Below are 22,854 nucleotides of genomic sequence, written 5' to 3' on the forward strand. Positions count from 1 at the left end.
AAGTATTGAATGAAATTCTACAGTCGGTGTTAAAAAGAAAGTTAGGTAATAAATTAGATTATTACAGCAGTCTCTTCTGACCTCAGAATCCCTCCAGAATCTATCTCTACCTTCAGGACTAATTTATTAAAAGCCTGGCTGGCTGTTGAGGGCAATGAAGTATTGCAATACTTCAAGGGTTCTATGAAAAAGGACTATTGCCAACATTGCTGACTGCAGTCAGCATTTTCTGAAGATCATAGGAAGTGAAAATAAAAAATAAGCATCCTTCTGATTCATGTACATTTCCACCAAAATGCTTGCTTCCAAGTATTTTTCATTATCCAGCAACTGCACACCTTAAAATTTGAAATAAAATATTAAAAATTAATAACTTTCCAGTAGCTTATGATGCTTCTTCTCTGTCACACAAAATAGATGTCTGAAAGAAATATTACTTCTGCACACTAAGTAGAGATGCTTCTCTGGCTGTGAAGATCTTGTCTACAGAAGTCTACTTGCCTAGAAGCACAGCCTAGTCTGAAAATACTAAAAGAATCAGCCAATTAGAAAGCTATCAGTATTAAAAATTTAAATTTTCATTCCGTTCAAAGATAAAAAAATGATAACTAAAGTCTCTGGGGCCTGATGCCAGGACACAGTTTGTCAAGAGTTATTAGACAGATCTAGGTCTAGTGCTCACACAAGGGACAGTGTGCTGCTTGCTGCTGAGTTTGGTATTGCACTCGTAGGCTGACTTCTGCAATTTTCGCATTTTGCTAATAAATGGGACAAATGGCATTTCTAAATTTTGGAGCCTCAGAACCTGTGTTACAAAAGGAATAATTTTTTATCCTCTTCAGGCAAAATGATTGGGTAGGGAAGCAACTTAACCACTTTGTGAAAGGAGAGAAAAGGAAAAAAATATTAAAGGAATCCAGATTTTTTTCTTGAGCTGTTCTGTCTAAAAGTGCAGAAAATCTATTGTTAAATAAGTCAACTCATTAATTACTACTTACGATAAAAAATGAGAAATCTAGAACGACTATGGAGGAGCTCTATATTGTAACCTTCTGAGAAGACTTTGAGAGGACTCCTCATAGAAATTTTCCTGCTTGCTAAGCCCAGAGACAAATAGACCATAGAGACATGTGGGGCTTGCCAGGGCACCTGCTCTGGGACCCCTTTTGGTAGCACGATTATCCTGAAGGTGTGAAAGCAGCCCTTCTGTTTTCCCTCACCAATCCACAATAAGAGTATTACGTTTGTATTGAGCTGTGCTGCTTTTTTGACTCAGCTAAGAGAGGAAAAGGAAACATACTGTATGGAAAAACTTTTAAAAATAATCTCTCATTCTGTATGAAATCTGGAGTTGACTCTAAGGGACAAAGTTTAGGTTTAGACTTTGCAACAGAAGGATATGCCCCTTTGGCACCTTGTATAACTTTCTCTGAACTTTTGCTGAGCAGTAATCCACTTAAAGCACTGTAATGTATTTGGGGGAGGAGAGAGAAGAAATAAAATACAGGTTTTTTCAATGATGACTACATGGGACTATATTTAAAGAAAAATAAGTGGTTCTTTCCATATGTTGAATGACATTTAGGATCCAAATGAGCATTCGTTTTTACCTTAGACATTCATCAGGAATGTGCTGGCAAATATCACAGGCAGAAAAATTGCTGGAAAAACTGGGCGGGGATTTTTATTATTCAATATGTTTTAACTCTTCTTTGCTGTCACTCTTTTAATTAAAGGCTATTTCTTTGGCATCGGGGTGCTCCAATTTTACCAGAAATTGTGACACTAAATATACCATATACAATATAAGGACACAATCTAAAATGTGTTAGCTCAATGGTTGCATCTTTAAATGTCTACAAGTTACAAAATGTCAGAAAATCTGGGTTAAAAGGGTTCCAGAACTGAAGCCTAGTCAAAGGGAAAGCAGCAAGATAGTTTTATTTTACTGCCTGCTCTGACAGGTCACTGGATTTTGATTATGCAGTCAGATATGGTATTCATCCCCTTGATAATGAAAGGTGGGTGGCTGGCTGGAAAGAAAAGGCATGCAAGATGACTTTTGGTCATTGTCTGAGCTATTTCTGGTAATCCTCCTTGCTGTCTAACTCATGTGTTCAGGAAGGATTTGGGCCTGTGGGGTAAATGGAATTGAAATCTCTCAAGAGGAAAAAACGATAAGGAAACAATGTGTACTTGCCAGCATTTTTAGGAGAAGATGTTTAACAAAAGAAGGAGGCTGTGTTCTGTATTAGGTTACTGCATCACCAGCTATATTGCTCTCATTGCTGCCTTACAACGCCAGCTCAAGACAATAGAAAGACTGTTGCTGCTCTCTGGGCTCCTTGCTGAAACTTTACCAGCTGGAGCCGAATATCACCGATCAAATGTCATAATAATGCAATTCACTCACCATTTAATAAATATACATAGTATTTATAGGGAGATAAACCCTTAACCACATTTCATTTATGGTCTAGTGTGGACTGGGAGAACACACATGGTGACGTGAGGAGATAGATCAGCTGCTCTGTAACGTATCTTTTTTCTTTTCTTTCTTTTGTTTTTTAATATCTCCAGAGCACCAAGTCAGATTTCCAGATGCTCCTTCCCAGCCTGAGTCCTGCATCTGAAACCTTGTGCAACAAAGGACACCACTTTGAAATTCACAGAATATCAGTTAATTCAAGGAAAATGGAACAGCTAAGTTAAATTAACATTATTGCAAGAGTTTCTTCTCTGGTAATGGCATCCCAACACACAGAGAGGACAAGGTATTTCTCTGCCCTGCTTTCCCTCCATCCTATTTGGAGGAAAGGTGTCCTGGCCTTCATGTACACTGAGTTGCCAGCTTTGAGTCAAAGCTTCTAAGAAGCAACTACGGTGGTGCTGTTGGCACAGTGCAGTGGGGCAGAATTTTGTATCCACCCTCAACAAATTAATTAAAAATGCAGTTTTTAATTTTTGCCCACCTATGGACAAACACAGCTGAGCTGTGCAAGAAAGTGGCCCAGCCAAGGTACAAATGGCTCCCTTGTACTCAGAAGGAACAAATGTGCTTACCTTGGTTCTGCACCCTCCACTTTCTCGCACCACCTTTCTAAAGGGGCTGCACCGGGTTCATGAGGTTACACCTGTTCTGCAATGCCAGAGGCATAACATCAGGAATACTTCCACCATGGCAGTGTGTGGAGCGCTGTTTACAACTTGGATTTATCTGCCCAAGTCTTCTCAATCAGTTTTACAGTTTAGCTCCAATCACTGTAGACTGTGACATTTAACATCAAATATTCTTCCAACATTTCCACATTAATAAACACAAACAGTGAATCCTCTCTCTGTTGTAATGATGATTTCTGGCAGCATTTAAAAGTGCATATTATTGTGCCAGTATTAAGAATTGGTACAGCTTCATGCAATGCTGGAATATATATCCAAAAACTAATTTACTTGAGTTGTAATGTTAGGATTATCCTTCTGTCTTTCATGACTGATGCTTCATCTGGAGAATGCTTAATGTTTTCTTGTCAATGAGTGTTAACTCAAACGAATTATTCCAATCTGTTTACTTTGTCCCTTTCTAACAAATGCAAATTATAATTAAAAAGAAAAAAGAAAAGAAAGAAAAATGCAAACAGCATTGAAAACCTGGTATGACAACACTGTGTAGTTTTTTCTACTCTAAAGTCCACATCAATAAGCAATTTAACAATAGGAGAACTCTTAATGGGAGACCAGCAGATGAAATTGTTGTAGAGCAGATCCTTGGATGAAATTTTTTCTTTGCCCATGTAATTGCATGCAACCATCCTTGTGTGAAATCCCCCATCAGATTACAGGGTTTGTTGTATGTAAATTGAAGACTAAATGCTTGGTAGCACCTTTCAGCTCTGCAATGCTGGAAATGAGTTTTTTAATAGGAAATTAGATTAGTAATATTTTAGTCAACAAAAATGCGGAAAATTTCTGCATAAAGATGAGAAAATTATTCATGCAAACTGACTTTAAAAAACAAGAATGAACATCCACTATACTGCTATCCTTAAAAAAAGTCTGTGCATTATTTTGTAAACAAAGAACGAGATGTGCAAACACAAATTATTTCAACTTTGCTGGCTATAGTATTAACTGAGCTTTTGGTTAGCAACAGGTTGCATAATTTAGTGCTTTTGATTTTTAATATGATTTTATACAGTTCTCAAAGTCAGGAACAATATGTGGAAAATTACAATAAACTCAGTCCAGATTATAAAATAGACTTTTGCAAACCATCAACCAGGCATTAATACAAGACATTGCCATTTCCAGTCCCTGTTATGCTGCAGTTGATTATATTAACCTTCAGTGAGTTTCAGAAGCTAAAGTGAGAAAAGATTTCTCAGCCTTAACTTCCTCTGCAAATGCTAAAGTGGTTCCTCTAACATAAGTTTGCCTTCCTTTGTAGCTGATAGCCCAGAAAACAACTGATCATGTAGTAATAAATTATCATTAATATTATTTATAAACACTTCTTTATTAAAATGGTTCCTGCAGCTTGGGCTGGATCATAGAGCAGAGCTTGAATGTACCACACGCTGAGAAAACTGAGGAAGACGTGTGTCACTAACAGGAAACAACAGATGGTTGGTAGAATGAAACAAAACATACATCATCATTAGACACAAAGTTTTAGGCAAAGACATTCCTGTTCCTAAGAGCCTACAGGCTTTTAATGGCCTGGCTACAGATGAAGCATCACAAAGCTTTGTGCTTGTCCCTAAGGAAGATATGAAATGTGATGGCTACCCGGAAAGGGGTCTCAGACTTCAGCACATTCTAAGCGGGAATAAGAATTATATCAGTGGAGCAGTGAAAACTAATGTGTTCTCCAGCTTGCTGAACACAAAGGTGATAACTGTTCTGGGCTCCTGGCAGAAGGTTGCAGCTCCTGGAAATCTCTTAAAATTCCTCTAGATAGTTCATCATCTTCAAACAGTGACCATGGGAATGCGTCTCCTATTTCCATGAGAAAAAGATCTCTCTCTCACTTTCTCTATAAAAGCTTTAAAGACATAGTCCCTTAGTTAAATGAAGGGACCTGAGGAACTCATTTTAATTGCCAAATGTAGCAATTTCCCAGCTATTACTGGTTCCAGCAATATGGTCTGTACTTATAAATGAGAATATTACTAGGACTGGGAATACATCTAAATTGGGACAGTCATGTACCTGTTGCAAAAATCCATATAAACCAACTTAAAAAAAATCCCTTCACACTGCTTTTCCTCCCTTGCTCCAAAATATTTACCAGCTCTTACTGCCAACAATAGTACTTTATTCTATAGATGATGAAAACTAAACACAGCCTCCAGTTCCAAGGACTGACAATCTAAATACACCTCAGGGAAACCCACAGAGGAAATAATGAAGGGACAGTAAGGTTGTTTTCCTTGTTGTGTTGTTAATTCACATCTTATGGGCTACACAAGAGAGTGAATCTCTGGAACAGTCATGAGTTCTGTGCTGAGGTTACACCTAGCTAGTTTATCCTTTTTTGTGCCTTTGGAGCATAAAGGAGAAGAAAAGGCAACTAAACACCAGTGGCTGTAACAGTGACAATAGTGTGAGGGGAGAACCTTTTTGATCCCATTTTACACCTCTCCGTCACTCTTCCTTTCTTTCCTTATTTTTCTAAGACAAAGATTACTCCAACAAACAAGAAGATTAAAATTGGACAAACGAAGCTATTATCAGTCGTGGCTCTCATTTCTCCTTCTCTGACAGATGTCACTGCAGTCACTGCACTGAAAGTCCAATGTGTGAATGTAAGCCCATTCCAGACCTTGATTGCTGCAAGATGTGCAGATGAAAACAGAATTCTGGGAGCCAATTTATGAGGGAAGTGGGTCCTGGAATCCTTTGGAAGGGCGCAAGTAACTTCCTCTTCCATCCATCTGTCTTTAAATCACAGTCATGTCTGTTTGAGCTCTGAAACCATCAGTCAGTCAGGCAAAGTGATACCTCTAAGGAAATTTGTAGGGTTGTTTTTTGTTTGTTTGGGTTTTTTTTCAAAGTAGATAGAATGCAGTGGGGATAAATATTTTCCAAATTTACCTTAAATTTTTTTTCTTCCAAATCTCCTGGGCTTTATGTTTTTCTTCATCTCAGTACTCTGTCCAGTCCCTAGAAGTGCCTGGAAAGTGTGCACTGCACACAGAATAGAAATCAAAGCCATGTTCTTTACTCTGTTTTTGTGTAATCCCAACTCAAGCTTCCAGTTCCAATTTTTAAAATGCGATTAAAGTGTAAATTACAAAAGATAATACTGCTCCTAAGAACAGAAAAATATTAAAATAAATTCGCAAATCAAAGAGAGAAAAATCAATCACTGGCAAGAACTAGCCTAGGATATGAATGAATTGCATGCCATTTAGAGAAACAAATAAATGCAAAAGAATTAATCAGCAGACGTAAAAGAGAGAGACTGTGATGCTGCTTCAAAATAGAAGAGATTACAAGAGGGTATGAAATAATGACCGTGTGCATCAAATCATAGCTGATTTCTGCCCAGATGGAAAAAGACACTGAAGAAATGTTTTGAAGTGGGTTTCTTAGCAGGACATGAATTAAAGGCAAATGAATCCAGTCTGTGCCTCTCTCATGTACATGCACACACACAAATCCTACTTTCACAAAGTCAGTCCCTGATCATGCATTTCTGACCCTCACTCTTCCTCTGCCATGTTAGGGCTGAGATTTAAATTGAATCTGGAAGGCCAGAGTGTGGTGGCACAACAGCAGCATAAAGAAATAGATGAGTTTTTTTTCTGCTTTCGCAATCCTGACAGATTCCTCACAACTCCTATTAACTAGATTGAGAACTTGGGAGAGAAAGATGTAGAAACAGTCAGGCACAGCAAATAGAATTAGGAAATATTTTGAAAATAGACTTGCAAGCCAGGACATGCAATAGCCAAATTCACTTTAAGTCTCAACAACCCAAGTTCAAAGGTTTGTATTACTCAAGAATATCCTATGTTTAGCCAACACCACTAATCTGGCACATCTCTTCCTTGTCTAGCCAAGGTTTCTTCCTTTCCCACCTCAACATACCCCGAACAGACAAATGCAATGTTACAGATACTCATAAGCAGAGGGAACGTGACTGAAACATTAGGGCAGCTTTGAAAGGCAGGCCATATATCTACAGTCATGATGGGTTTAAACTTTGTTTTGTTGTTCTTCATGCTGTTTGCCAGCAATAAATGGCAACTGTACTTTCCAACCATGTTCAGCTGGGCTCTATGCCATTTTTTGCTGTTTTTGATGGCAGACTTTTCAAAGACATATATTAAAATATCTGGCCCATGCAATAACTCACTAGGGCTGCACTCTTGTTTCCAAGGAGGCCCGATAAGAAGAGGGAAAGTAGGTTTTTTGAGAAAGGCAGCAGTCTTCTGCATTAGTAATATTAAACTTTCCCATGGAGTTTCAATAGCATTAACAAATTAGTTTGATAAAATACAGGAGGCTTTGCAGATGGTTTTTTCAGGGTTCCAACAGAGCAAAATGTGCAAGCTGTACACCCACTCCTCGATGGTGTAAGCTCCCTTGTAGTCTGTCCTGTGACCATTCTCAAATATAGTAATGTTACAGAGTTAATCTCATAATGGTAATGCGTCCACAAACAAATTACTGCAGTAATGTCGTTAGCTCAATTAACTTTTGAATTTATTCACTACGCAGAACTAAAGGTCATTTTCTATTAAAATATCTCCCTCCCACTTCCTTATCGCCCTTTGCAACTTAAGGGAGTTAATATTAGAAATCCTGTCTATGCTATGTCAGGAAGAAGACAGGATGATGAAGCCAGAAAAAGACCTTATTCTTTACTAACATAACACAGACACGGCCCAAAGAGAACATCTGCCTTCTTTCATGAACACATCTAATTATGGCAAATTGTTAACACCTTGAAGAGGAGTTTCATAGAAGGGTAAACTTTAACATATGCCATTCTCACACATAAAACATCCTGTACGTCATACTTTTCCAAACACACGCCCTTTTTCCTACAACAGTTTATCAAAGGCCTTGTTTTGAAAAGGACTTCAACCTGTTTTCGATTCCCGTGGATGCATTTTTTTAGTGCTTGCAATTATTTGCCTGTACAAATAAATCCATACATCAAACTATGTAATCTGGGAATGCAGTCAGGAGATAAGACAGTAAGGCCTGCAAAACTGCAAATGCAATTATTTCTCTACTCGCAATGCAAGCCACTACAATTTAGATCTTCTGCAAAATCCAGCCTTTACTGTCTTTGGGCACTGCAAGCTTCCTGTCCATCTTACATCTCCTGCTATTCTTCCCCTTGAGATCCCACACTAAAGTCACAGTGAATAATTTGACACTATTATTGCCATGGCAACACCTTGATGTCATGCATACACAGAATCATGATTGACATTTCTGCAGTAACCAACAAAAGGAGGAATGAGGGGAAGAGGGAGAAAACCAGACTCAGCTCCAATACTAATGGGGGAAACAGAGTATCACTGGCATTGTAAATATTGCTTTATTCATAAATCTGCCTTCTCCCATTTTTCACCATGTCAACATTCCTGTGAAGGGCTCCCATCAGAGCCCAAAACACACACACAGTGTAGAGGGGTCTTCCATGCCTGGATTTGGCCAGAGCGCAGCAGGTACCCTTCTGACAGTGCTCTCCTTGGGGAGAGGACTCCATGCTACAGCATGGAAGATTTTTGCCTCAGAGGTTAGTCTTAAAAATGTGCCTTTGAAATGTCATAGGTATGGCCTAAAATAACACAAGACTTTAAACTATGTGGTTTTTGCCTCTGAGGATAGTCTTCAGGTGTTCAGCTGGGCTGTAAATCTTTTTTCTTTTCTTTTTTCTGATGTTTATACGCACTCACAGAAAGACACACGCAAACCATTAGGAACAGTATAACATAACATCTGTTAAGTATTTTTTAAACTCAATGTATGCAGCAGTTCTTATAGGGGTCTACAGGCAATACCAAGACAAGGATGGAAACAGCCTTTTATTCTAAATTTCATATGTACATGAAAAGCCATTTTACACAGTTTTGTAAATTCTGCGTAAAAGAGCTATTGTCATCTAATGTCACTGTGCTTACACTAATAAGAACTTTTAAACATGGAGTACATTATTAACAAAAAAACTGTTAACAAACAGGCATAAAAGACACATATGTGTGCTGATATTTCACATATATTCTAGAAACAAATTGGCGCAAAAATAAAATGTGCCAGTAAAAAAAAATAGGCTTTTTTTTTTTTAATCACGCAATACATGATTTTTTTTCCTGCTTTCTCTCTTTCCTTTTTGTACACAATATGCTGAGATCCATTCTCAAGCCTTTTCACATCAGGATTTGCAGGCACTTCAGCAACCCAGCTATACTTTTTACAATACATGAAGTTAAGACCAACAAACATAAAAACAACTGCTGCAAAAGAAATTCTCATATCCCATATGCACATTCAAATATTACTCACTGCTAGAGCAATCTTTTTTGCTTTAGTTATTTTTGGATACTGACATGTTTTCAGGATGATGTGTAACAGTTTGTCTCCACTTATCTCTCATTCATATACTTAAAGGTTTGTTTTTACTGTAGCATCACAATGAAACAATACAATATATGGAAGCACAAAGAAAATTGTCCACAAAGCTTCATGAATTCTAAGAAGAAGGAATTCTTTATAGTGTTTTGATCCAAAGAAAAACTTTGATTTCTTTGCTCTTGCTTTAAGGTACCTCCAAAATTTGCCCAAGGACAACTGTATATCAGATAACCATGGGATGATACCTTCCCTTGTTCTCTTCCTAAATACAAGTGTCATATGACCAAATTAATTTAGAAGCAAAGCAAAGCAGAACTCAGTTGTATGTTTGTTCAAAATTTCCCATCTTTAATAGAATAGTAAAATATACTTGGTTTGTTTGTGACTGTATAAATAATCTCTCTCTAGTTATTTCATTTGTAATGGACTGTGTATTAAGATTATAAGGCAATTGTAACAAGATGGTCAGGATAACTGAAAGCTTAATATTGTTTTCCTCATGAGTCAGGGTAAAGGCTTTTTTAATGAGCTCAGAGTGGGGAGAGAGAGAAAAAAAAAGAGTGCATATGTGCATAATAGGAGAAGGATAGTTTTTCAGCATATAGACACTTAAATATTGATCAACAAAGACTGGTAATGACTCCACCATAAAACATACCAGAACTCTGACTGCGATCCAGAGTAGTGCTAAGCAATACATAACCCTCTTCCTGAACCAAGAGAAATAAAAAAAGGACATGTCAATGTTTCCTTCAACCTCAAATTCATTCATTTTATGCCATAAAGCTCCATGTTGGTGTAATAAGTCACTGCAAAGTAAAAGACATTACAACAAATCCTAGCAAAAAGCCATTGACAACTATTGGACTGGGCTACAGGACTCAGAACGCAGGAGCACATTTCTGCTATGATTGTCAAATGGTGGAAGGTCCTTCTGTGAATTCAACACTCGAGACAGAATGGCAAAGACATAAGGCCCACCAGCGCTTTGCCCGTATTTTCAAAGGCACTGAAATAGACAACGGATATATTCCTTAGTACCATCAGTTTAAAAAGTTTTCAAAATATAAGTCTTTATATGAAAATGTTCCTTATTGCATGGAAAGTTGATCTTCGTTTTCTTCACCTCAAGAATAAAATGGTCTTCCCTTTTCTGGTGTTTGCAATCTGTTCAGCCTCGCTACCTGAGATGGTGAAGGCGGTACATCTTGTCTGAAAGGACCTTTAGGAGGGGTATAATTAGGGTCCTGAATTTTCTTATATGAGTCATAGTTGCTAGGCCCTTCAGAAGAAGTTTTTTTTTTCAGTTGTTGTTCTTTCCGCCTCTGCTCTTGACGGAGCAGTTCTTGTGTTTCTAGCATTACCCTGGCATTAAAGCCATGTCCCCCCATATAGCCATTCCTCGATCCCTGGTAGCTGGAATATCTGGGATTTTCCTTCGCAGTCTGGAAACCTTCTCCAGGGGAATAACTCTGGTCCCAGGAGTCTTGAGATACAGAACTGGCATTTTTTCTGCTTTGCCTGAAACAAAAAATGAAAGAGACTTTTAAGAAAGATGTTCTGGTTCCCCTTTAACTGTTATTGACAACAATCACTGGAAAGAAGGGTGCTTCTGCAATGCCATCAATTTTCCCCCCATTATTGCATTCTCCAGAAATCACGTTCTCTCCTGCCCCAAAGAGACATCTTTTCTTAAGGAGAGCATTTTCTAGAGAGTTGAACTATATTTCTAGTTCTCTACAGGAGGAATATGCTGTGAAAACCCATCCAGTGCTACAATTACCCTCATGTTCTCAAGAAAAATGTGCTGCAATTCAGTTGCAGACTAGGAAAGACCATACATGTTGCTGTGCTTCCTAAGAAGCCAGATAACAGACAGCACTTGTAAAGTCACTCATGAAAGATCTGAATCTAGACTCACACTTGATTAAAAATGCAACGGGTAGATCCTTAAAACACTTATGCTCTAACACTGCACAAGTCAGAAGATAAAGCTCTTTGCTGATAGGTAGTTACGCAGTTTCTTCCTCCCATTTCCAGAACTAAGGAATTTCATGCTAGCAGGACAGTTTCCCAGTCTGCTATAGTTTTCATAAAAGAAAAATCAGAGATAACTGTTTTTGTTCATTTTTTGGCTCCAGGGTGCAGATAAATAAGCCAAATACACATAGGAATTACCAATTCTTATCTCTTTTCACAATAAATCATCACATTATTTTGAAGACAGATTATGGTTTTGAAATAACTTTAATTTACTATCAAGCTGCTAGATGATTGTATGAATTTAAAATAAGACAGGTGATGATAAAGTAAAATAATTTTGAGCTGCAGCAAAAGAGATATCCACTATGAGATTAAAATTAGTGTATGAGAATCAAGCAATAAAACAAAATATACTGTGACATAAATCAATAAGAAAATCATTTAATTGTTTATATATGGTTTGGTTTTTCATGTCAACACATGATGACATGGACTCAGCCAACGAATATGCAGTGGAGAGACAGGAGACCTGAAGAATTTTTCTACCATTAGTAAAAGTAAAAAGTTACCTAATGTTTTCACAATCTTCCTTCTACAAATATAATTTGGAATTACCATATCCACCTTATTTTATAACCAATTTTGAGATCTCTAGATGAAAAATGTTATGCAGGATGAATGTAAATTATTACAGAACAAATTACAATGTAAATTCTTACGCAAATTTTTATAGCTGTTATTGGTATTCTCATATCCAACACTGCCAAAGAAACGAGGTTTCTGAGTCATGTTTTATCATTCCCTGGAACAAGAGCACATTGAACAAACCTCTGTAGGCTACGAAACTGTCAGGTTTCTGATCTAGAGCAAGATAAATTGTAACTAGTAGAAAATTAACGTGGAGTTAAACCTTACTTTTACAGTTTCACATGGGACAAGAGGATGACTAGTTGAACTGATTTAATTTACTGACTGTTTTTTGGTACTTGTTCAAAATGAGTTGGCTCACTTTCCCTGTCTTTCTGGGAAGATCCTTTAAAATTGATTCAAGAGTTTATTTGCCTTCAGTACTAAAGATTTGAATGTGCAAAGAGGAAAAAAAAGGAGGCTCCTAGAGACTATGCAAGATGAAAGGCAACCAAGCTCAAGAATGAAGCCAGCCACTTTAATCATTACAAAGCCATGTTTGCAACATTAAGCTTGGGACCTAAATTTCAGAGTAACAGTAAAATTTCTTTAAAGATCAGTCACAGAGTTAGGAACAGTTTGTAAAGCTGGAGAACTGGATGCCCCAGCTTTTTATAGGAGTATCGTGGTATTTACAGTGCTGAACTTTAGCCTGAGGTCCTGTAATTCTGTCTGCTCTCAGCACAGCTGAAATACCATTAAATTATCATTAATTACTCAGTAACATGCTACTCAGTAACATGCATTGCTAGCTTGCCAGTCACTTCTCATGTTGAAGACGACATTGAGCAAAGTTCTCAGAAACTCTTTTCAAAACAAGCATTTCTATGATCTATTTTCCATATTTCTTGTAGATTTTTCTCCTTAGAGTTATTAATTTCTGTCACTGGAGCTTCATTGCAATTGACTTCCAACTTTTAAATGCTACCAATGATTGAGAACAGGAAAAGCGAGTTTTCAAAATCACCATTTTAAAACTAAAAATAAACCTCCCAACTTAAAACTGGCACTAGTGTCTGTATCCTTTCACTCCACCAGTGCATTGCTGGGGCTTGCAGAACTGAAAGAGAGTTTCTCAGGAGAAACAATATGGCATTAGTAGGAGTGGTCACTTCAGAAGGAAGGCAGAGATCAGAAGAAATGAGAAACTAACAATCTCAGAAAACACAGTAATTTTGCATTTCCCTTTCCCACCTTCCAAACTTAACAGAAAAATTCTACACTGAAAGGTGTTAAAGCATTTAAAAATCTGAAACTGTTTTATTTTCAAAGATGTTGGGATATAGAATTATTAGATAACTTTGTTATGAGGCTTGTATTTATCTCCAAAAAAAAAGAGTTACAATGTATCTGGTAAAACACATCTTGTCACAACAGATTTTTTTTCCACACTATTTCCACAGAGCCACAAAAATAATACAACCTTGTTGGAAAGCAATTTGACACCAACCTCCAGTGTAAACTATTCTCCATTCAACCATTGCTGCTGATACTTCAAAATGCAAAGACTATTTGCATAATGCTCAACTATAGAGTTAATTTGAAATACAAGTTGACTAAACTTCTATTAATTCTTAAAATTAAATATCGAGTAAAAGACATTTTGTCCAAACAACTAATTAAAAAAAAATTAAGGTTTTTTAAAAATATAGGTTTGTTCAGACAAAAAAATGTATTAATTTTCAGCATTCCATTGCTAATGACCTGGTAACTCAAAGGAAATGTATATACTGTAAACTTGAAGGCCCCTGAGTTTTTGGGTAATTTTCTCAGTTCCATATTCTTTTGTTGGAGGACTCAAATTTTTTTTTCCTTTTACTTTTCCCTTTGTGTTAGTACCACAAAAATAGAATTTCTGCCCAGTAAGGAATTAGGCAACAGAAAAAGAAATCATTTGACGTGTCAAAAGGGGACAACTCATGTCATGCTCAGGAGACTTCTGCAATAGCAGAAAATTAAACTGGATGGTGTCCCACAAAGAATAGTTTTGTTCTAATGTCTCAATTCTATTGGGTGCTGAGTGCCATCAGATCCCCCTGAAATCAGCTCTGAAGCAATTCTCCTAAAATAAACAGCTACCACATGCTCTCACTTAAGAAATTTTATGCCTCTTCCACAGTGAATACATTCCACCTTATATCAATGCTAACCAAAAGTGTCTGCACTAAGTACGACATTTTCCTTCACAAATGAAATTAGCTCCAGGCTCATGTGCACGGAGTAGCTTGAGACAGTTGCCATACCTGGGTAATGAGCTGTACTGCCGCTGAGCTTGTTGGAAACTCTCTCTTTCTTCCTGCCGCTGCCGCTGCATTTGAACCTCTACTGACACGGAGTGCCTGCCACTCTGTGAGTACGTCTTGGTGCTTGGCTACAAAACAAAAATGAAAATGTCTTAAACAAAGCAGAAAAACACCCATGAAAGAGTCATCATTTAAGTTGCTGTTGTACAAATACAGTTATATCTGTTTCAACACGCAATTCGAGCAGCTCTTTCACAATAATTAGGTTAAATTCTGACCTGTAACAGTGGCCTGTGCTACACATTTTTTTCCTGACCTACCATTTCTGAGATGTATCAGAAAAACATTGGTCCAGAATGGGTTATGCTTTTATAGTAACACTGTAATTTAAATTAAGTAAGTGGAACGGATCTTCAGGCTCTGTAAATTACCCTAGCCACTGTAATGCCAAGTTTAACACCCCACTGAGAATCTGAGGGGAGGAGGGAGTACAGAAGCTCTTTTGAACCTCATCAATACACTCAAGTGATGCTCTCATTTACTGGAAACACTCTAATTTGCTGTTGGCCCACACATGCACTGCTTGCTTTTCTGAGATGGGAGAAACATTTTTTGATTCGATATTATCAAGTAGATAAATTCAGCAAGTCTCTTGTGGACAATCGGGACTTCTGTGTATCTGAGTAGGATCTTAATGAAGCGACAATTTGACACTTTGAGGCCAATATTAAGAGCAAGTGAAAATGGAGGGACTTTCTGAGAATACAGAGCATTACTGGTCAAGATCTGTCAGAATGGTTGGATAAGAACTTTGGAATATGAAAAAGTTAACTTTCATTGAGATGTCACTTTTTGCTTTACATTACTATTTTCTTCAGACTTTGTAATTTCAAGTTGCAAAACAGTGTGTCACAAAAATCAAAGAATGCTATGGCTTTTTCTTGTTTTACTAGTAAGGTTTCACCTCCAAAGAAACAAAGTATTATTTTTATGTCCTTAAAATTACTAGTTCTGTTCAAATCATGTAAGTTTAATCATAGGGAGGTTAGGGAGCATAACCACTTGTCTGAGCCTGGGACTGAAACAACTTGTCTCAGACTTGCTTTTGTTAAACCACTTCTTGCCTCTTTATCTGTGCTTTTCCTCAAAACAAACATCCCTTGTTTTTTGCCATTAGAATTTCTTCAGAGAAAGAGATCATAATGGCTTACAAATATCTGCAAGATAAAAGGCTTTTCAAAAGCTTTGTACATTGAAGACAAATTTTAGAAACTGGAAAGTTGTAATTTGTGAAAGAAACGTCTCCTTTGTCTTGCTATATAGGCAAGTACCTGCAGGTAACCAGAAACACAACAAATTTGAGACAGGTGTACAACTTTTAGAAACTTTGTTTTGAATGACAATACACTTCAGACCGAGCATCAGTCTCAGTTCAGAATTTAACATATACAATCTTCCCATTATGGGAAGATTACTGGACAAAAGAATCAGAATACAAAAGCATAGACTTATTTAAGAAAATCCTTAATGTAACATTGATATCTATTTCAGAATAGGTTTACTCTGCAAAAAACCTCAGTAAAACAGCATTTCTAAGGAAAAAATGCTTTAGGGATGGTAAGATGAAGCAACAAATTGAGAAAACAGAATTGCATGTTAGCCTTGTGGGAAATTTTCTTAGAGATGAATAAGCTGTACATATGTATGTCCAAACCAACAACCCCCACGGAGATTTCCTACTATATTAAGTAAGGGCAACACACATACAGAGCAGCATTTCAGTTATTGCATATGTCAACATTTCTAACTTTCCTGACTTTATTGAGAGTCTTCTGACATTTGGTATTTTATTGAAGGGCTCAGCTTATGGAAAAGAGTGATTATCTGAAAATCGCAAGGTTTATTTGTGAATTCTCTCCTGTGTGGTTATAAGCAGCTTGCAGAGAACCAGAGGGAAACTCAGAAGTTCCCATATCAACTTCTCCATAAAGAATAAAAACATTTAAACTAAGATTTTAGAGCCAACCTCCTCATTTCATGGGTTTCACTTCAACAGCATTAGAAAGCTTGCAGTTACATTACGTCATATGTGAGAAAGTAGTTATCACAGGAAAGACATGAAATCAGAATTGCTTCTCTTTTTTTGAAAAGCTTCACTTCTTTTAGTTCACTATAAATATAGATTAAGGAATTTTACAGGTGGAGATAGGTTGAGCTGCTGCTCAATTTAGGTTTGTACAAGACAATAAAATGCATCTTTTCTAGAAAGCATGAATGCACGTACACACACACATGTCCAGAGAGATGAAGTTACCGTGAAAGCCTTTACTAAAGTGACGGAGGCTTTGAAAGTCCTAATGGACTATGAATGTACTAAGATCAAACTGTGCCTTCAGAGATACTTCTTTTTAATGCACAGAGGAACCAATGAGTTAAATGGAGGCAGGGGCTATCACTCCTCTCTGCCTGTTGTAGTGCCTGCCCAGAATGATGTGATCTGAGGAGTCACGTCTGGATTCTCTGCAGTTCACAAGGAATTTCATCTAATGGACAGCATTTGTAATTTGATGGGTCTAAAGGCAAACATCTCAAATCCATTATCTGATTTTCTGAAGGTATGAGTACTAAGAGGATTTGCAATACTCTAAAAAATCTGGAAAGGATACTTATTTAATCTGAATATTGTTCACAACTACAATAAGCTGTTCATACAATTGAATCTACTATCTCATTTCAAGCATCCAAAAATATGGCAATGAGACATAAAAATACTCCCTTTGCATGTAATCACAAATCACATAACATAACATATATACACACAGACAGGTACATCCAAATATCTTATTAATAAAAAGGTTTTTCTTTCAATTCTTTTCATTCAAAACACCAGTGATACCATAGTAAATGCCTATGTGGTTATGATGATATAAAGACTTAACATATTCCATTTTGGACCCTTAACTTATTCAAAAATGCAAATCTCCATACAGTGATTTAAGTTTTCAATATGCTGTTGATTAAATTATCTAAAGCAAAAATATTTATATAATAAGTAACCTTAGTTTTCAAAAACTAATTGGTAATTTTGTCTCAATCTCCAAAGTATACTTTTATACATATATATTTATATAAAATATATTCATAGATACACATCTGTATACATGCCTACCCCATTTATGTCAGCATAAAATGGAGATAATTAAAAAAAAAAGATGCACTATTTTCAAATCTTTCAACAGCAACAAAAAAACATGTATATAACACAGTAATTTTAACACTTATATCAACACTAGGCTAAGTACAGTTATAACAACCTGAAACCATCCAACAAACCTGGCAACAGCTCAGTCCTCACAGAACAGATTGATAAGAACCCTGGCCTTGCTTGCAATGAGACGTATGACAAGCACTGACCTTTTCAAATAGGATGTGGTCAAGGCCACAATAACAACCAAGGCTGCATTATACAAATAAATGTATGTTCATGTCCTCCACAACACATTTAAGTGGCAATGATAGTTCTTGCATTCAGCATTGTTAAACAATATTCAGCATGTAAAATTGTACTTTAAGATAGATGAAATTACACAGCTCTCTTCTAAAAGAGGCATTAATTTAAAACCAGGGCTGCAAAGTTAAAAGTTTCTACTTTCTCACTTCATGCAAACAACATTTTTTCATGTCACAGAGAATGTACATCCATGGCTCATGTTGCACTGACCACTATCAGCAGTCCAGGGTAGCATCTTTAGGGACAAAGGTCCCTCCTTTCTTTCCTACCTATACCAAGGGATGCCCACACAGTTTCTTTCCCCACAGAGTGGCATTTCTGCCCACAGAGGTAGTTCTGTATGGTGGCAGCATGGATCCTGCAGGACTGGCACAGATCAAAGCTGCCACAGAATTACGGAAAGGAGATCATGGGGGTGATCCAGAGCACTGGGTTTTCAGGGAGATCCAACCAGTTCAGGCGATAGGAAATCCAAAAGTTGAGGTGACAAACTTATCTGACAGCCTTCAGACACAGGTACAAGCTGGGAGAAACACTTATTCCAACTCATAGAACTCTTTTGTGTTGACAAAGAAATAGTTAATAGGGAGATTAGTAAGGATCAAGTCTCTTAGTATTTTTCCACTTGTTAAAAAAGACTGTTATTTAATATTAAAATAAACTAATTGTTTTTTCGAGATTAAGCACTGTGTTTAACCAAGAGGTTTCAGGTTCACCTGGGAAGTTGGCAGACACAAGGCCCTCCAAAAGTCCATGGTTCTTATAGTTCAGCGCTAATTAGAAATAGATAAGATTAAATGACCTTGCCTGCTTTATGTGCAAATGTACTTGGCACAGATGACAGACAATCCAGTAACCATGTATATCAAAATTCAGAGCGATAAAAAACATCCAGTGTTTCTGGGAGATGTCCTTGAAAACTATTTTTACTTCGATTTTTGTTTATGTTGCTATGGTGAACAGAACATATAGCAATAAGTCTTTTAAAAGTTGCCAGCAGGTGTGCGTATTAATTCAAACACCACATAATAAGAAAATCCCATCCCTCTCTGTGCCTTTCTATGGTGTCTATGTAGGAAACTGAGCAGTGTGGTATGGGACAAAGATTTCTGTTCTGTGTATAGGAGCAGCAGAAAGAAAATCTTCAGAATAGTAGAAACAAACCACTAAGTCCTGAAATTCTGCCAGAGATATTACACGCATTGTACACCTGTGAGCTATAAATATGTTTGTTTACTAACCAAAATGCCTTAATTTCTTTTTAAAATCTTCTATCTTCATTTTTTTTTATTTCAAATAAATTACAAGATTGAAGCTAGTGGGAAAAAATGTTAAAATATAAAACGTTAGAGTCTCAATCTTAAAAAAAAAATGCTATTATTTTATGAAATCCTTTGCAGGTTTGAAACAGAATGGATATTATCTACACAACTGAAGAGGAACTACCTGTGGAGAGGCTGCCCTGCATAACTTTGGTGTCCTCTCTGAAACAAACTGGGGTAGGAGAAACTGTAATTTAGCTCCTAAGGTATTTGTGAACTGCAATGCTCCATCAGATATTGCCTAGTATTTTGCATAAAATATCCTAAAAGAGACTCCTGAAATGCACTAGTAATAGAAAGAATTAATATACTATTTCTCTTTCTCATGAATGTGTTGAGTAATTCTACATAACTTACAGCCTGATATAAACTTTACAGTGTTTGTATTTAATGTATCCTGTTATTAATTTTTTCCAGGTAATATTAATATGCACTCGAAGTTACAGCAATAAAAATCGAGTTTGTTTTTCTTAAAGAATTTTAGGTTATTAGAATTCATTATGGCTTTGAGTAGGTCAAGGACTTGAATATAGGAATAAGATACAAGTATCATAAACAGATAAGAAAGAATTCTTTTTTCCCCGTAAGTCTCTTAGAGACAAGATCTATACACCAACAAACAGCTGAAAAAAACCAAGCACAGTCCCTGAATTTTCCGAGCCTTTATTTATCAGGCCATGCATAAGTATATTATTAGGACTCTTAGAGTCTTTCCTCCATGAAAATCATGCAATTATTTGCCTTTCCTAAATTTGTGCATATGATTAAAGCTATACTCAGATGAGTCAGGTATCATATTTATTTTGACCCAGTTAGCTGTTATCTTTAGAAAATAAAACATCTTTTTATTTGACTCCTAAATATTTAGAGTTTGCTCAGCTGCTCTCTCAATGTCAATTTTTTCCTATCATTCAAATAGATCCAGGATGACTGAAGATGAATGTATTTGTGAATGGAATTTGCCACTTTCCATTTTCAGCACCAATTACTTCATCAAATTTGAAGACATAAACCACTAACTTTTGTCTCTCCTGCATATTTGTGGGGTTTTCTGATCATTTGTGCTTCAACAAGCAGGACAGGCAAGCAGCTGTAGTAGTTTCCATGGATTTAAAATGCTCTTTTTTAAAATTGTATTGTTCACTCCTATAACATTTAGGGCTATAGTGCAGTGGTTCTATTACTGAAGGTGTGTGGGGGGAGGGTCTGTTAATCAAGATGTGACTATGCAAAAATACAAGATATAGAACAAATTACAACAAAAATCCCCCCAAGCCTGGGACTGGTATAAGGAAGGACAAACCTCAGCAGACCTAACACAACCCAGAAAAGCCCAGAAACCAGAGGCTTAACTTTGGTACTGAACAGAAAAATCAGCCCCAAAAGAATCCTGCGTTGGAATAAAAATGTCATAGCAACAGCAAGGGCCTTAAATATTAGTACACATAACTGTAATCCCATGCAATTCTACATGCCCAGATACATGTCTGCAAACTCTGACTGGAATTAACACCAGCAGGATTAAAATGGATTAATCATATTTTTTTTTTTTTTTTTTTCCATGCAGCATCAGGCCTATAGTATTGCCCTTGAAAGACTCTTGTATGTTAGTTTTTGAAACACACGCACACACGTGAGCGCACACACACACACAAAAAAGCGAAGCCATATAAGAGCAGAAGCCCTTTATGAAGCCTGAGAAAGTTATCTTAAAATAAACAAATGCAAAAATCTTTTCCATAAAGCTTTGAATCAAAATTGTAGAACCACTGGATTTCAGAGATGGCTCAGTATTGCAACATTTAGGCAGTTATTTAAACCCTAACAGCGTGTCATTCAACTGGCCTTGAGCAGAAATGTTACGCTGTTTAATAGACGGTGTCATCTCATTCCAGTGCTATCACTTTTTGTGTCTGTTAAGCTGCCTGATGCAGTGTGAACACTCACAGGCAGTCAAGTATTTTGTTTACTGGCAGGGCAAACACAGCCGGGCAAACAGTCTGGCTGTGCTGCTCATCTACGGAGAAACGACCTTCACCTGACGGGCACATGCAGGAAGGGAAGGGGCCAGGCACCAGTGTCACTGCCACAGAGCCAGTGTGATGTAGTGCTCCATGGTACAGAGATCTGCCTCCAACCCATGGAGGAGACTGAAGGTATCTGTCACAGGTAACTGTACTCTGTGTCACAGGTCATTAATAGTCTGGGATGGATTGGAGTTGGAGAGGTTCACAGGATCATTTTGATAATATATTAGTGGGTTTCTGAAGTATTGAGTTCCTCTGAATATCCTCAGAGCTGCCAGATTTCCATCAGCATCCATTACTTACACTGCAAACTTCATGTTCATTTATATTTCCTTAAAGTAACCAACAGTCCCACATCACATCAGCACTTTGTTCCCTATCCTCATCTCTCCCATCATCTTGCTAATGAGAAATGCAAACTACTTATCACCTAGCTCACACTTCTCAGAGAGTGGGTTTTTCCTGTCTGTCCAAACCAGGTCAGAGTTGGCTGCTGTCAAGCGGCTCTGAGGCTTCTCCGGATGTAAAGTTCTTTAGTTTATGTAGGCTGCACAACCCATCTCCCTCAGGTGAAAATACACTTTTCAACAATGGTCTATATACAGGTGCACTTTGCACTGCTGTGGTTTGGAACCAACAGCTTACAGATGGATTGAAAAGACAGCAATGTATGTATTTAAGTATTTTCCTGCATACATACTATAAACCACTTTTGCATTTTTTTGTATCATTGGTATTTAATAATACATCTGGATCTATTTTGTGAGTGTGTCTTAAGAAAGTCCATCATTTTAGATTAATATGTTAAAGTAGTACACACTCCTTAAGAGAGAAGGTTATGGCTCTTTAACACTGAAATGGCTATGAAGTGCTGAAATGGATGAGATCATTGCTTTATCCTTTCCAGGCATTGTGATCTTGAAAGGCTGGAGTACATGATGGAAAAATAAAATTATAATTCAAAAAGACTCTGGGCCAATTTTTTTTAAAGTACTTATCTAAAATAAAACATTTGGTCACCTATGTATTTAAAAACAGAGCAGCTCCTACAAAAGCAAGAATAAGCTCCAGAATTAATATTAATACATTAAACTGAATTAGTCACTCTGAGCTCATTTGCATGATCTGTAGAAGGGGAGTAAACAGAGAAATCCCATTTGTTTGAGTAAGAGAAAAAAGAAAGGTCAGTGTTCTGACCCACAATTTAGGAAATTATTCCATTCCTAAGGTAATCAGTCTGTCATCTAAATAATTCCCTTTGCTCACTACAAAAAATGATAATAAAAGCCAACTTGACTGTCTAAAGTTGCTATGGCATTTAGATATACAACAATTTGGCCCATGACCTTCAGTAGGTAAGTTCCCAAGTCTTCAAGAGTGCAAGTTTTTCTCATACACAGTTTTCCCAAGAATGTTGCTCAACTCTCTCATTTAGAGAGTGAAGAGTAGTTGATATGCATAATGGAAAGTATCTCTACTACAGCCCA

At 37.0% G+C, this 22,854-nt stretch overlaps 1 protein-coding gene across 13 annotated transcripts in view; it reads right to left on the reverse strand.

The window, feature by feature from the left end:
• Window positions 1–9,032: 9,032 nt before the first annotated feature.
• PARD3 (par-3 family cell polarity regulator) overlaps window positions 9,033–22,854 on the reverse strand; it is a 451,653-nt gene continuing 437,831 nt past the window's right edge. For 12 of the 13 annotated variants that reach the window (XM_064637293.1, XM_064637285.1, XM_064637268.1 and 9 more), the window contains 2 exons: window positions 14,508–14,635; window positions 9,033–11,115 (listed from right to left, as the gene is read on the reverse strand). In XM_064637293.1, the coding sequence (XP_064493363.1) occupies window positions 10,722–11,115; window positions 14,508–14,635 (522 nt within the window). In that variant the 3' untranslated portion in view covers window positions 9,033–10,721. The remainder of the gene's footprint in view (window positions 11,116–14,507; window positions 14,636–22,854) is intronic. The other variant, XR_010425367.1, reaches the window with a different exon arrangement.

The sequence above is a fragment of the Pseudopipra pipra genome, chromosome 1 (assembly GCF_036250125.1).
Source record: "Pseudopipra pipra isolate bDixPip1 chromosome 1, bDixPip1.hap1, whole genome shotgun sequence".
NCBI lineage: Eukaryota > Metazoa > Chordata > Aves > Passeriformes > Pipridae > Pseudopipra > Pseudopipra pipra.